This window comes from Oryctolagus cuniculus, chromosome 2 (assembly GCF_051225735.1).
Source record: "Oryctolagus cuniculus isolate XC-2025 breed Fujian yellow rabbit chromosome 2, ASM5122573v1, whole genome shotgun sequence".
Classification (NCBI taxonomy): Eukaryota; Metazoa; Chordata; class Mammalia; order Lagomorpha; family Leporidae; genus Oryctolagus; species Oryctolagus cuniculus.
Genome location: NC_142868.1, coordinates 135044783 through 135059452, shown reverse-complemented (window position 1 = coordinate 135059452; position 14670 = coordinate 135044783). Strand labels below are relative to the sequence as shown.

The 14670-nt window shown below is 52.7% G+C and overlaps 1 protein-coding gene across 9 annotated transcripts in view; it reads right to left on the bottom strand.

Moving 5' to 3' along the window:
- The window catches only part of SFXN5 (sideroflexin 5), a 122661-nt gene that overhangs the window by 52129 nt on the left and 55862 nt on the right, over positions 1–14670 (bottom strand). For all 9 annotated transcript variants that reach the window (XM_002709756.6, XM_017340676.4, XM_089327545.1 and 6 more), the window contains 3 exons: positions 2750–2803; positions 1755–1811; positions 349–414 (listed from right to left, as the gene is read on the bottom strand). In XM_002709756.6, the coding sequence (XP_002709802.1) occupies positions 349–414; positions 1755–1811; positions 2750–2803 (177 nt within the window). The remainder of the gene's footprint in view (positions 1–348; positions 415–1754; positions 1812–2749; positions 2804–14670) is intronic.

Genomic DNA, 14670 nt, shown 5'->3' with positions numbered 1-14670 from the left:
CCAGGCCTTCAGGAGGGACTGAACACGTGACCGCTCCACCAAGGCCCCATGGGGAGGGAGCCGCAGCAACCCTGGCATGAAGCCCAGCTGCTGAGAGGACTGTGGGGTGCACTCAGGCCCTCCCCAGACATCCATGCTCCCTTGGTGCCTGCAGGGTCCCCTCACCTCCTCCGCCACCCTCCAGCACCTGCTTGTGCACTCTATCAATCAAAGCCTCTCTGCCTAGAGTGGCACTCCGGGCAGCCCCTACACCCATCTCCCACAGATTTCCTGGCCCTCACACCAGGGTCTGCCTGAGATGCTGCGAGCAGGCTGAGAGCAGAACTGGGGTGGGGGTGGGTTACTCACGGCAATAGAGACAGCGCTGATGACGGCTCCCAGGTAGCCCTGGATGAACTTGGATGCAGGTGAAGGCTGGAAGAGAGGCAGAATTCCAGGCCCACTGGGTACCCAAAGCTCCCACACACCCCCACCCTGCAAACAGCCTCAGCCAGCAAGAAGCACCCCTGCCCAGCAGCCTGGAGGCCGTGTGTGGGGGGAAGGGTCCTTCAGGACCCCAAGGAGTCCAGGCCTCCCTCAGCTCACAGCCCGTCACAGAAGCACATGGAGGTGGTATCCAGGGACACGCCAAAGGGCCCACTTCATTTCCGCGCTGTTCTAGAAAGCTTGGGAAGGACAGCAGGGGCCCAGGTAGAGCACTGGCGGCTGTGGCAGGCGGTGCCGACGTTTCAGACAGAAACGTGAGGGAGCTGGTGCGCCTGGGTCTCTGCCTGGGTGCAGTGGCAGTGTGGCGACCGGCTGGTCAGGGGTGCTCACAGGCCTTGGCCCCTGTAGCACCTGGGCTCCCATGACAATATATGAGGGCTACCCAGTGCTTCTACAGAAAAATACACCTCAAGGCCCAACCCAGGAAATTAAGAAAAGGCTAAGGAATGTGTCCTATACAATTTTCATCTGGGAGATGCTTGGTTGAAGGTAACTGGAACGAGCCAAGCAGAGATGCCCATGTGTGAGGGGCTTAGGGGACTTGGTTTGGATGGGTAGATGGGGGCGGCACCCTCAGAGGGTCAAGCTCAAGGTGCTACTGCCCAGGCCCCACCCTCTTCCCCAGGAAAATACGGAGACCCTCCCTTCCCCAAACCAATGGCCTCCCAGAGAGACTTTGGTCCTTCCCCTCCCTTTGCCTTTGCATTGACCGGAAGGACGGATGGCATTGCCAGTGACGCAGGGGTGAGGCAGCTCTTCCTGGACGAGAGAAGTGTGACCTGCGCCATAAGCTTATCCCAGGGGTGCAGGGGCGCTGAGGGGGAGGTCTTCTCAAGTCCCGCAGCTTAGCTTTGTGGCCAGCAGTCTGGGAGCAGGGGGTACTGTGGCAGCCTCCAGGCACACTAGGAGGAAGCTTTGGGGGATTCGGGCCCCCAGGTGGAGAACTTCCTCCTAGTCCAAGACCTGCGTGTAAGAATTCTAAAGCCAGCAGAATTCACCCCTGTACTGCACCCACTGCACTCCCCTTTCGAGAAGCTTCTTCACTCCCAGTATACAGCTCCTCCCCTCAGAGGGGGCCCTGCTTCCAGACTCCTGCTAAGCACAGCCAAAGACAGGCCTGAATCTACTGCCCCTCCTGGAGGGCTGGCCGCTCACATGAGGGCACTAGAGCAGGGCAGTGCCAGCTCTGGAGAGTAGGGCGGTGTTAGCCTGCACCACAGGGAGGATGACCAGGCCACCGTAGCCAGAGCCCTGCCATCGGCACTCACCTTGGTAGCGTTGCGGTTTGCGTAGTTGACACAGGCATTGTGGCTCTGGTTCAGCCACTGAAAAGCAAGGGGAGAAGAGAAGTCAAGAGAAGTCAGGGCGAGTGCAGGCACCCTCCTGAAAGCCAGGCCTGGGCCCTGGGAGGCCGCACACGTGCAGGAAGCCACAGGACACTGTGTCCAGTCTCACAGATGGTCCTGTCCAGCCCCCTGGTTAGGGTGACCAACTGTCTCAGCTTCCCTGGGCCCATGCTGGTTTTTGCACCCAATGTCACGAGTCTCAGGTGGGATGTGGTCGCGCCCACCCCAGCAGTCCACCTGGCCCCACAGAACCACGGCACTTGATGCCCCAGTGGCTCTGCTGCCTCTGCCACACCATCCTTGCACAGAAGTGTGTGTGGGGGGGATGCATTTAGGCTCCTGCAATGATTGGTAGCCCTGCCCCTCTTGCAGGAGGCTTCCAGCGCAGGGTCTGCACCACCTCCAGCACAGACACAAATGCCCTAGGGGTTTTGTTCAGGGAAGACTGGATCTTCTCCCAGATACAGACAGATCTTCCTTGCACCACACCCCCCCCCACCCTACCCCCCTGCACAGACACACACACAGAGGCATCTGCAACTGATCTCAGCAAGCCATGACCCCGGCTGCCCCTGGGAGCAGGGACCAGGTCTGTGATGTACTTCTCTGCCTTGGGGTTAGAATGAATTTACCCTCCCCTACAGATGTGCGTGTGGCTGATGTCGACACGAGGCAGACTGGGTGGCCAACCATTGTGTCCCAGGGGAGGGCACCCAGCCTAGCCCTCAGCACTCCCTCCAAAGGTTACAGTGACACGGCATGGCCTCCGAGACTTGCTGGGCTTCTAGGGACCCACTCAGTGGGGCCAAAGTCCCAGCTCAGTCTCCAGTGGTTTCTGGGCCTGGGCGGGGCAGGAGCCTCCAGGGCAGGGAGCTCTTCGCCAGCACCTGCTTGGACACTTCCTTTAAGACTCTCACCTGCCAGAAGACAGTGGATGCCAGCGTCTGGTTGGGCAGGAGGAGACCGACCACCTGTGAGAGAGATAGAGGGAGGCTGAAGGCGGCAGGAGAAACATCCTACACTTTTGCAAAGAAAAATCATGCACCCTCAAACAAGAGCAAGCTGGGCCAGCACAGAGGGGTGGGCTTCATAGCGTGATCCACTTCTGTGAGGACAGAGACCCCCTTCTCTCCAAAGGCACAGACATGTGCGCGCACACACACACCTCCAAGCATGGATGCATCTGCTGTGCGCTAACTGTCGCCAGGGGTCAGGTTCTGGGCCACTTTCTCACACTCTTCTTGGGTGTCTCTGCATAGTATTTTCATGGGGGGGGGGGAGGGATGATGAAGACAGACAGACAGACAAGAGGAGATCCCTCTTTCCATTGCTGTAACCTGACACCTTTGCGCCCTGCATACCCCCCACCACTGCTGTGAGCATTTTCAGAGGCCTTAGGTGGTGTTTAAACAGAACTTGGGGGAATTTGTATCATTACCTGGGGACCTCCAGGAAGGAGAAGCCTGCTCTGATTTTAAGCTACTGAAGGAAACGTAAATGTCTAACAGACGTGTTGAATGTATGAACGAATGAATGACTGAATGAATGCACACATATGGCTAACTGTGGCTACTCCGTGTAGCTAAGTATGAATCCATTATTTCCTAAGCCCAAATATCACCTGGACTCCTTCTATTTATTAACAAAAGCAAGAGTAACTCTGACTCCACGCTGGCCCAGACTGGGGACTTGAGGGCTCCATGTGGGTGACTCAGTCTACCTTCTGAGTGTTTCTGCACAAAGTCAAATCTCCTAAGCATCACTGCATATGGGGAAAATGTGCACAATCATCCGCATATTGACTTATTTATTATTCCCGTACATAAAACGGCTCTTTGGCAAGAATTTCTGCAAGGAACAAGTATAAACATTCAATACTATGCAGCAAATCAAATTCTAGACATCCTCAGCAGCATTAGTAAATCATGTTTTAAACATTAAAATGTTTTAAAACACCGCACACACACATACACACTTATATATTTATTGGCCCATATCAGTTTGAATAAAATTACATAATGGAAAAGCATTCTGCAGCTCCAAAGAGGAATTCTCTTAGGAGATTTAGATTTTTCTACCAAAGTGAGATCTTGACTGGGTTTCTCCTTTGCAGTGGCAGCTTAGGGAGCCAAAGTGACAAAAAGGAGACCTCAGACTTCAGCCTCAGCCCAGTCCCGCTGTGGCCCCTGGGGGAAGATGGCCCCTTCCAGACTTTAGCTTTCTGACCTATAAAGCAAAGGCAAGACCTCGGAAGTCCTACCTCGGCTGACAGCCTTGTTCCAAGTGGCAGGCATGATGACAACAGAGACAGCCCCTCTGTCTCTGCCCATGATGGGGTTCCACGTACTGGGAGCACCCTAGGGCCCTGAGTCAGGAGCCAGGAACAGAGAGAAAGCTGAGCCTGAAGAGGGGGGGAGTAAGCGTGTGTGCACAGATGTGTGTGTGTGTGTGCATGTGTGACTGCCTCCCAAAGCCAGAGAATTTACGCTATTCCCTGGTTGGAGTTCAGCACCCCATTCTCCCGAGCCCGGAGTTTCCATCACAGGGTGTGCTACGCTGTCTCCTCCTTAACACCCTCCCCCACTGGAATGTGCCTGGACACCAGGGACACCATACGACACACCAGAGCTCAGGCTTATTCCATCACAGGATCCCACGATGAGCCCACTGGGGGACATTTTTTCTGGTTTTCACAGCCTCTCTGCCCTGGCTGTCAAGAAACACAGGCCAGCTGTCCCCAGCCACCTCTGCCAAGCACACAGAGCTGCCCTGCCTGGGTTCCAGGCCCAGTCCTCGGTCCTGCCTCCCTCTCCCTGAACTTCCTGGTGCCTCATTTTCGCCCTCGCTTGTTTTATCCTGCGGCACACATTTTTAAAAGTGATCTCAGTTCTTTCCCAGAACAACACAGACTCCTAAATGAGGATCCGGGCGGGCTGTCTCTCTCTCTCTCTCTCTCTCTCTCTCTCTCTCTCACACACACACACACACATACACACACACACACACACACACACACACTACACCTGGCTATGACCTGCTGGACAATCCCCACTTCTGTCCTGGCCCAGCCTGGTGTCCATGCCAGCACCCCTGGATGCTGTAACACATCTTGCACCTTCTTAAAGAGCCAGATTTCCCCACGTGTCTCTCACCATAATTCTCACAATAACTCTGGGGACCAAACAAAAACAGAGATTACCTTCCGTATTTTGCAAATGGGACAACTGAGACTTAGAGGAATTCAGTGATCTGTCCAATGTGACACACTCAGGTCTCAGATTCCTGGCCTTAGGGCCATGACTGCCCAGCTCATCCCCCAGAGCACAAAGGAAGAGGGGATTCAGTCCCCTCCTGCCTGTGTAGGGGCACCAACTGTGTCCCACACTGCATGCTGCCATCCCCCCTCCCCACCCTGGGAGAATACTGGGGAGAGAGGAGGAAGTGGTTCCAAACCCGGAACACAAAGACAGAAAATGTACCAAATCGTCCTCTGTAGCCCTGAGGCCTGCAAACAAGATGGTTTAACAGGTACTTGGTGTGAGTTGATAAATTCTCAAATCCAAAAGGAATTCGGGGAGGGGCCAGGACAGTGTGCCCTGGTTATCTGCAAAGGGAGAGGGGGGATGGAGCGGAGCTGTGCTCACATGTGCATGTGTGCGTGCACATGTGAGTGTGTGGGCATGCATGTGCGTGTGCACGTGTGCCTGTGTGCACAGGAGCAGGGAGAGCTGAGGGACCGCCCTGACTGGGCAGGAGGTTTGGGAAATCGGCAGAAGCAGACTGTAGAGGGTGAAGTTAGGCGGCAGCGGGCACCAAGCTGCGTTGGCCACACGGGGCCCTGGGGAGCCCTGGGGAGCCCTGGGCTGAGCGGACAAGCAGGGACCCTGTCCTCCAGGTCCGCGCGGTGAGCGGGGACGCAGCACGCGGATGCCAGCCCTGTTCCCTAATAGGCAAAGCGCAGCACCATCTGCGCAATCCCAGGAGCAGGAGCAGATATTTTATAACTTCCTTTTTTTCTTTTTAAGTCTAAATTAAAAATAAATGTTCCCTTCAGCTCTCAGATGTAAATCTCTGGTGCAACCTGCCCACATTCCCTCCCGCTGCCCTTTCCAGAACGTGGCAGGGGAAAGGAAGAAAGAGACGGAGGGAGAGAGGGAGCCGGTCCACCCGGCTCCAACGCCAGTGGGTTGCACCTCTTCCAAGAGGGAGACGCGGCAGGCGTGGCCGCGCAGACGGGTGCAGAAAGCCCAGAATGCGCTGGTACCCAGCAGAGTGGAAGGAGAGCGAAGCAGGAGCCAACAGCTAGGATTTCTAGCCCAGCCTCCCGCCTCGCCTGCTGCAGGACCTTGGCCAAATCTCACAGCCTATCTTTGCTCCCATTTATAGTCCCAGCAGGGCTGCAGGCCTCTGTGCGGCTCCAGCCCCAGGCGGCTCTCCTCTCTGCACATCTGTCTCCACCTGACCTGTCCCCTTCCCCTCCGGAGTCTGGCCATGGACCCTGGGGACTAACCCTCGAGCTCTGGTTGTCAAACGCTGGAGCCCATGTTTAGTAGCTGTGTGGCCACAGGTGAGTCACTTGAGTTCTCCGTGCCCCCATTTCTTCCTCTGTTTAATGGGGCGCTCCCAGGCGAGGAAGGAAGATTCGGCTCAGGGATTGCTGTGGAGCCGGTGCCGCTGGACGCCAGGTGCGAGTATCCTGCACCTGCTGTCCAGCTCTTCTCTAGCCTTTGCTGGTCTCCGGGCTCCGAGCTCCAGAGCCTGCACTACACGACTGAGCACCGTCTTTGAACATGGGCCTTATCGCTCCTGGGGTTAGAATCAGGGCCTTGCTCTCTAAGGTCTGAGAGGCCCATGCTCCAGGCTGAGAGAACGCTGCTAACTCCTTCTGAGGCGCTTCAAACAATTCTCCGCTGGCCTGGGACACGAGTGCACCGCCATCCCCTCCTTAGCTCTAAAAGTCTAGTCACGCACCCCGCGGGTCCTGAGCGCTGCTCCCCAGCCGACCACTCCACATTCAGACCCTCACCGCGACCTCCTCCTGGGAGGAACGCGTTTCCTGCTTGCTCCGGCCAAGGGCCCGAGGGAAGAAGAGGAACCGTGTGGTTCTGAGCCCAGGCCACAGAGGCCACACTCATTTCTGCCTGCCCTCCTGTGTGTCTACTGCTGCCAGGAGAAAGTGACGACCCTGGCTAGACTCCTGGTCGAGGAGGCTAAGAGACAGGATGCGTGAAGCAGACCCACTCTGCGATGGCTATGCAGGAAGAGCGCCTGCGCTGTCCTTCCCGGCCCAAACCCTTGCCTGACGTGTGCACCTGCATCACATCTTCACAAGACGCTGGTGCCTGAGCAGCCTGGCCGCCTCACCCTCCATCCCTCGGGGGCTGCCCGGCAGGTCCGGGAGCAGGGGGAATTCATGCCTGAGGCTCATTAGTGCTTCCTTCCTCACCCTTCAGGGCTCAGTTGTCACCTTCTCCAGGGAGCCTCCCCAGCCTCCGACTGTAAGGTTTATCTTTGCAGCAGGTGTCATGAGGGCTGGGACCCTGTCATGTGCACTTCTCATGGAGCTTACGGGGTGACAGCTGCCCCCTTGACCTTGTGCCCCATGCCCCCACCCTGAGTCAACCAGACATGCTCTTCCTTTCCAGGAGGGCTGCCACGAGCCCCACTACCTCGCGCTGGGTCTGCTTTTTCCTTCTCCTTTGTCTCCATCTCCTGACTGATGGGGCTGACTTTGCAGTGTTTGAGGGGTGTGGCTACCTAAAGGATGCCAGCCAGGTCAAGAAAATACTATTTGTCAGCACACATGTATCCCTGCCATCCAGTGCCAGCCCAGTAGTCCTGGAGGGACTGGGACATCAGCAGGGGAGAAGCAGGGTCTGGGATGAGCAGAGGTGGGAGATGCAGGCCCAGCCATGGGGTTCAGTCCTGCCCACCTCTCCTGGCACACCCTGGGGAGGACAGGACCTACACTGGCACCTGTGAGACACAGGGTTTCCAAGTCCATGGATCACCTCCTGGGTTAAAATCAGAAGGCGAGTATCCCGAGACCGACTGGGATTTGGACTTAACCCAAGGCCACCAGACTCACAGGTGCTCCAGGCCAGCCAGCCGGTTCTCACCCTCCCCTGCTGCACACAGGCACTTAACCCCTGCGTGTGGAGAGTTCCAGACATGACAGGGGCAGGGCAGCCGTGCGAGAGGAAGGTGCAAATGCTCCCAGGAGAGGAATCTGGCTTCTGACACTGAGGGATGACGGAAGCCAGGGGTGCGAGGGCAGGCAGCAGGTGGAGAAGTGGGGGAAAGCTGGATGGGACTGGATCCCTGGGGTTTGCATCCCTCAGTCACCTGTGCCCGCAAAGGCCAGGGCCGCACATGTCTTAGTGGGCACCTGGGCACGGACAGGCTGTTGGTAAGCAGCGACCACACTGGGGAGGGTTTTGGCAACAAGATACCAGAAGAGAGGGAGCGCTGAACCAAGGTGGCCCACAGAGCAGCCTCAGCACCCCGGCTCCGCCGCTGCGCGTGTGTATAAATCAGGATCGCTCTGCCACACACCAAAGGGAGAAAAGTTCCCATCTTCAAATGTTAAGTTTAAAATAAGCCACTCCATGAGTGCCAGTGGATCTGTGAAATCTGCTGACTAAACTGGCACCAGCCTCTGGGAGGAAACCAGCTCGCTCCTCCTGAGCTCTGCGGGGTGCGTGGCTGGGGGCAGGAGAACTCTCAGCCAGGGGGCAGAGCCGGGATGGCCACACTGGCCAGGAGCTGCCCGGGGCTGCTTCCAGAAGCTTCTCAGCTGAGGCACCTGCCAGCCTTGTCGCCCCTCCCCTGCATCACCCAGGGCCTCATTTCCTAGCACATTTGCTGGCACCCCCATTTCTATTTTGGTAAGCATTTTTAGTGGCTTCTGCAGGCGGAAATTTCTTACCCACTCCATCAGGCCAGGGGCCTCCTGAAGGTGCGGACTGGAACCGTCCCTCCCCTTCAGACCCAGCAGTTAGCGAAAGGCTCAGCGCTACCAGGCAACAGCAGGGCCCTGGAGCAGTGGAGGTGGCTGGTGGGCGCCAGGCTCTGGGCAAATGCTGGAGCAGCCGCCACGCTCCCACCACGCAAGGGGAGGCAGTGGCAGGGTGGTGGCGGGAGGGGCAGTGGGGCCAATGAGTCATCACGCCTCTGTCAAGTGCACCTGCAGGATCTCAGTGGTCACAGCATCTGTTCTCACGTGGCACACATCCACTCACACAAGCACTGGTCCTGATGGGACCCTTGCAGCTCTGCTCCAGCAATGAACGCCGGCACGGGACCAGCACCCACGCTCCCGGGATGCCCACAGGACCGCAGTGACCCTGCAATGACTGGGCTTGTCTTGGGGAGCATGGGGAGGGGTGGGAGAGCACGGGGGGAGCCTAAGTCAGTGACAGCTTTTGAATGAGACACAGCATGGGCATCTCTTGGGGGAGCCAATTCATCCCAGTCAAAGGTGTTAACTTTGAAAGGGGTCCATTGGCTTCTTGGGAAATGAGTCCCATACTTGATTTTTGCCAGTTCAAACACCCAGTTCTCTGGTTTGGCAAAAATACAAAATGCAAAATGTATTTTCTTTCCTGGGTATTGATGGAATATTTATAAAAATCAGGGCCAGCATTGTGGTGCAGTAGGATAAGCTGCCATCCGCAGCGCCGGCATCCCATATCGAAGCACTGGTTCAAGTCCCAGCTGCTCGGCTTCCTATTCAGCTCCCTGCTCATGTGCCTGGGAATGCAGTAGAAGATGAACCAGGTCCTTGTGTCCCTGCCACCCACGTGGGAGACCAGCATGGAGTCCAGGCCCCTGGCTTTGGCCTGGTCTAGCCCCAGCTGTTGTGACCACGTGGGGAAGGAACTAGTGGAGAGAGGAGTTCTCCCTTTGTCTCTCTTCCTCTCCCTCTTTCTCATGCTTTGCCTTTCAGTAAATAAAAATAAAGTCTCTTTAAAAGTTATTATAGCAGACTCACTATTTCCAGCTTATTAACCACCTATCCCTTCTTTCTTACTAATAAAATCCCTACATAATGGAGATCAACTCTATACCCAGCTAAATTCTATATGAAATGTAAAAAGAACTGTTGTGTGAAACTTCCAAAAAGCCTCCTTAGAGAGATCTGACTCAGCTGGACATACATCATTTTACTCCTCTCTTCCTTATCCTCTTTGAAATCTGAATGTAATGGCTGGATCTCCAGCAATCATTTGGGGCCATGGGGTGACTTTTATAATAAAGGTTACCATAAAAATGGTAGTGTAGAAAAATGGAAATCTAGGGGTTGGCGCTGTGGCACAGCAGGTTAATGCCCTGGCCTGAAGCGTTGGCATCTCATATGGCCACTGGTTCAAGTCCCAGCTGCTCCACTTCAGATCCAGCTCTCTGCTAAGGCCTGGGAAAGCAGTGGAAGATGGCCCAAGGCCTTGGGCCCCTGCACCCACGTGGGAGACCCGGAAGAAGTTCCTGACTCCTGGCTTCAGATCAGTGCAGCTTTGGCTGATGGCGGCCAATTGGGGAGTGAACCATTGGATGGAAGACCTCTCTCTCTCTCTCTCTCTCTCTCTGACTTTCCTCTCTCTGTGTAACTCTGATTTTCAAATAAATTAGTAAATCTTAAAAAAAAAAAGAAAAAAAAAAGGAAAATGGAAATCTGAGTTCCTGTGACACTGTAGGGTTCTGCCTGCACCAAACTTCTTTAACATGAGAGAAACAAAATAATTTGTTTAAGCTGTTACTTTGGATTTTACATTACAGGTTATTCTAATCCTATCTGATATAATACATATTGTGTTTACAAAGAAAATCACAGTAAGTCCCAAATGACAGAATTGTAGACTTGACTCTGAAAACAAGATAACAAAATACATTGTTTTAAAATAACCATTTCGACTTCAGAATGTGTTCTGACTCATTGACTAAAGAAGATTCAAAATTACAATGTCAAAATCATTTAGAAAATAACAGCATAGGATTGCTGTATATGAAAACATTTAGATTTAAGCGTATATTAGATAAATTCAGGGGCAAAATCATAGCCTTAAACATTTTAATTATAAGAATGAGAACAAATAAAATAAACATTCAAAGCAAAAAGAAACCAACCACAAAAAGGAAAAATGACATTATAAAAACAAAAGCAGAAATTCATAAATTAGAGAATTGATAAACACATCCAAGAGCTCATTCCTTGGCTCAACTCTCGCAAATCCAGTTTTTTAATAAAGAAGACGGGCGGGAGAGCAGCACTGGATTCAGAAGCATGAAATGAGAGGTCCCGAGACTTAAAAATGCCAGGGGCAGGCATCTGGCCCGGCGGTCCAGCCTTAACTGAGACGTCTAAAACCCCTCCAGCTTCCTACTAATGTGCACCTGAGTTCCCAGCCCCCGACTTTGGCCTGGCCCGGTCTCAATTGTTGGTGGCATTAGAGTAAGCCAGCAAATGGGAGCTCTGTCTGCCTCTCAAATTAAAATACACACACACACATACACACACACAGACAGACACTTAAAAGTTTTTCTGCCCAGGCACCACAAAAAAAGGGGAAAAAATAGTTGGAGGAGAGATCTGCAATAAAGACAATTCCAAGGATTAACTTCTAAAATATATAAAGAATTCCTTCAAATCAGTTGGAAAGATGCAGCCCGCAGAAGGAGGGACAAAGGGAATGGACAGGTGACTCAACGAAGAGGAAAGAGAACGCGTGGATGGAAAGCACCATCTGCTTGGCGTTCAGGGAAATCAAAGTTCAGACCCTCATGAGAAGCCACGCCTTCCCGCAGCACCCAGGCAAAACCTGTGAAGGTGCACAGCGCTGTTGCAGAGGTGTGGGGAACTCTGCCTTCTGGGAAGGGACTCCAGCTGCAGCCCCCACAGACCTCTCTGTGCGAGTTCACTTCCTGGAATGTGCCCCTGAGAGAGCCCCATGCCTGTGCAATGTGAGCTTGACGAGGCTTTTTTCACAGAGTGCAAATAACCAGAATCAGCCTAACCCACCAGCGGGGAGAAGAGAGCACTCAGCAGATAAAGCGAGCTGGTGAGCAAGTGAATGAAGCCCGGCCTCCCATAGGCAAACCGCTAAGGCTAGGAGCCCATTGTGCTGTCTCCCGCTATCTGCTTCACTGTAATGTATATGATTTACATGCACACAAACACCTAGAAAAAAGCCTGGAAGCTTGCACCAAGCTTCTGTCAGGCGTCACTTCTGGGCATGGATCCGGGGTCAGGGTCAGAAGGAAGCACACTTCTGTTCATGCTGAATTTGGAGTGCACAGAATCTGCATCTATTACTTGTGTAACTTCCATAATATTCTTTATAAAAAAAAAAAAAAACTCTTGGTGGTATTTTTGAATCCCCCAAGAACATATTCATGTATTACTTGTATCATTTTATAAAATATACAGGGAAGAACTTTTTTTAATCTTAAAGATATTTCTGAACTCCAAAAATAAATTGAAAAAAAAAAAAATACCAAATGATTCCAAGGAAAGAGGGGATGTTTACCTAGGAAGGAAAAGAGGAGGAGAAGGCCAAGTATTGTTCCTATACAAAGTGCGGGGCAGGGAAAGTGCACTTCCAGAGATTCGCGAGGATTCGCAGTGTACTGTCCTCATACGATTCTCGGATGATTAGTCAAAAAAAAAAAAACAAAACAGGGGCCGGCGCCATGGCTCACTTGGTTAATCCTCTGCCTGCGGCACTGGCAACCCATATGGGCAGCGGGTTCTAGTCCCGGTTGCTCCTCTTCCAGTCCAGCTCTTTGCTGTGGCCCGGGAGTGCAGTGAAGGATGGCCCAAGTGCTTGGGCTCCTGCACCCGCATGGGAGACCAGGAGGAAGCACCTGGCTCCTGGCTTCAGATCAGCACAATTCCAGATGTTGAGGCCATTTGGGGAGTGAATCAACGGAAGGAAGACCTTTCTCTCTGTCTCTCTCTCACTGTCTATAACTCTACCTGTCAAATAAATTAAAAAAAAAAAAAAACAGACACACAAACACACAGCCTAAGTAATTATGAAGCTTAATACAGATATTAAGAAAAATGTTATAAATCTGACGGGGATGATGGTGGTGATGACGATGATGATGGTGATGGCTCCAACACCAGACAAGCGCACAGAGGGAAAATGGTACAGTTAGCAAAGTAGAATGCTGAGGGGTCAGCGTTGTGGCCTAGCAGGTTAACCCTCCATCTGCAGTGCTGGCATCCCATATGGGCACTGGTTCAAGTCCCAGCTGTTCCACTTCTGATCTAGTTCCCTGCTAATGTGCTTAGGAAAGCAGCAGAAGATGGTTCAAGTGCTTGGCCCCTGCATGCATGTGGGAGACCTGGAAAAACCTTGGGGCTCCTGACTTTGGTCTGGCCCAGCCCCAGTTGTTGCGGCCATTTGGGGAGTGAACCAGCAGATGGAAGATATTCCTTCTCTCTCTCTCTTTCTCTCTCTCTTTCTCTCTTTGTCTCTTTCTCTCTCCCTCCCTCCCTCCCCTCTAACTCTGTCTTTCAAATAAATAAAAAATAAATCTTAACAGTTTTTTAAAAAAGGATAAAGTGGGCTGGAGCCACGGCTCACTAGGCTAATCCTCTGCCTTGCAGTGCCGGCACACCGGGTTCTAGTCCCGGTCGGGGCGCCGGATTCTGTCCTGGTTGCCCCTCTTCCAGGCCAGCTCTCTGCTGTGGCCAGGGAGTGCAGTGGAGGATGGCCCAAGTGCTTGGGCCCTGCACCCCATGAGAGACCAGCAGAAGCACCTGGCTCCTGCCATTGGATCAGCGCGGTGCGCCGGCCGCGGCGGCCATTGGAGGTTGAACCAACGGCAAAGGAAGACCTTTCTCTCTGTCTCTCTCTCTCACTGTCCACTCTGCCTGTCAAAAAAAAAAAAAAAAAAAAAAAGTATAATGTGAATGCCTCTTCCTACATGGGCAGGGTGGGAGAAGTCACATTTATGACTTGATTCTTTAAAAAATTTTTTTATTTATTTGAAAGGCATATCTACACACAGATAGAGAGATCTTCCTTCCACCAGTTCACTCCCCATTTGACTGCAATGACCAGGGCTGTGCCAGGCCAAAACCAGGAGCCAGGAACTTCTTCCAGGCCTCCCACATGGGTGCAGGAGCCCAAGCCCTTGGGCCATCCTCCACTGCTTCCCCAGGCCACAGCAAGAGCTGGGTCAGAAGTCAAGCAGCTGAGACTCAACCAGCACTCATATGAGATGCCGAAGTCACAAGCGGCAGCTCAACCAACTGCACTACAATGCAGCAACCTGACTTGATATGTTACACAACTTCTCTTACAGTGAACTATTAGAGATGAATGGTAGCCAGAGAGAATTCAATGTTCCTCTTCCACATGACTTAAGAAACCAAAAGAACCTCTGAAAACTGCCATTCCATTGCAAATCAGGACAAGAAATAGAAATAGTAACACTTCTTTACAAACAAACCAGCAGAACAAAACAAACACCAAATGTACCTGATGGCAGAGCTCAGTGGCCACACAGTCAGTGGTACAGTAAATAGAAGTAAATTAAAGATGGTGCCTCTCAGATTGGGTTAAAAAGGAAAATCAAGCTATTTTGTGTAGAATAGACACAAACATTTACTGACATAAACACAGATAGGCAATGATATACTTGGCAAACACATGAAGCACGGCAAACCGAAATACTAACATGAGATAAGCAGAATTCAAGGCAAGGTTACAAAGATATTGTGTGTGTGTGTGTGTGTGTGTGTGTGTGTGAGAGAGAGAGAGAGAGAGAGAAAACGTCACGAAAATAAACTGTCATGAATACACCCAACACCATTGCACTAATATATATA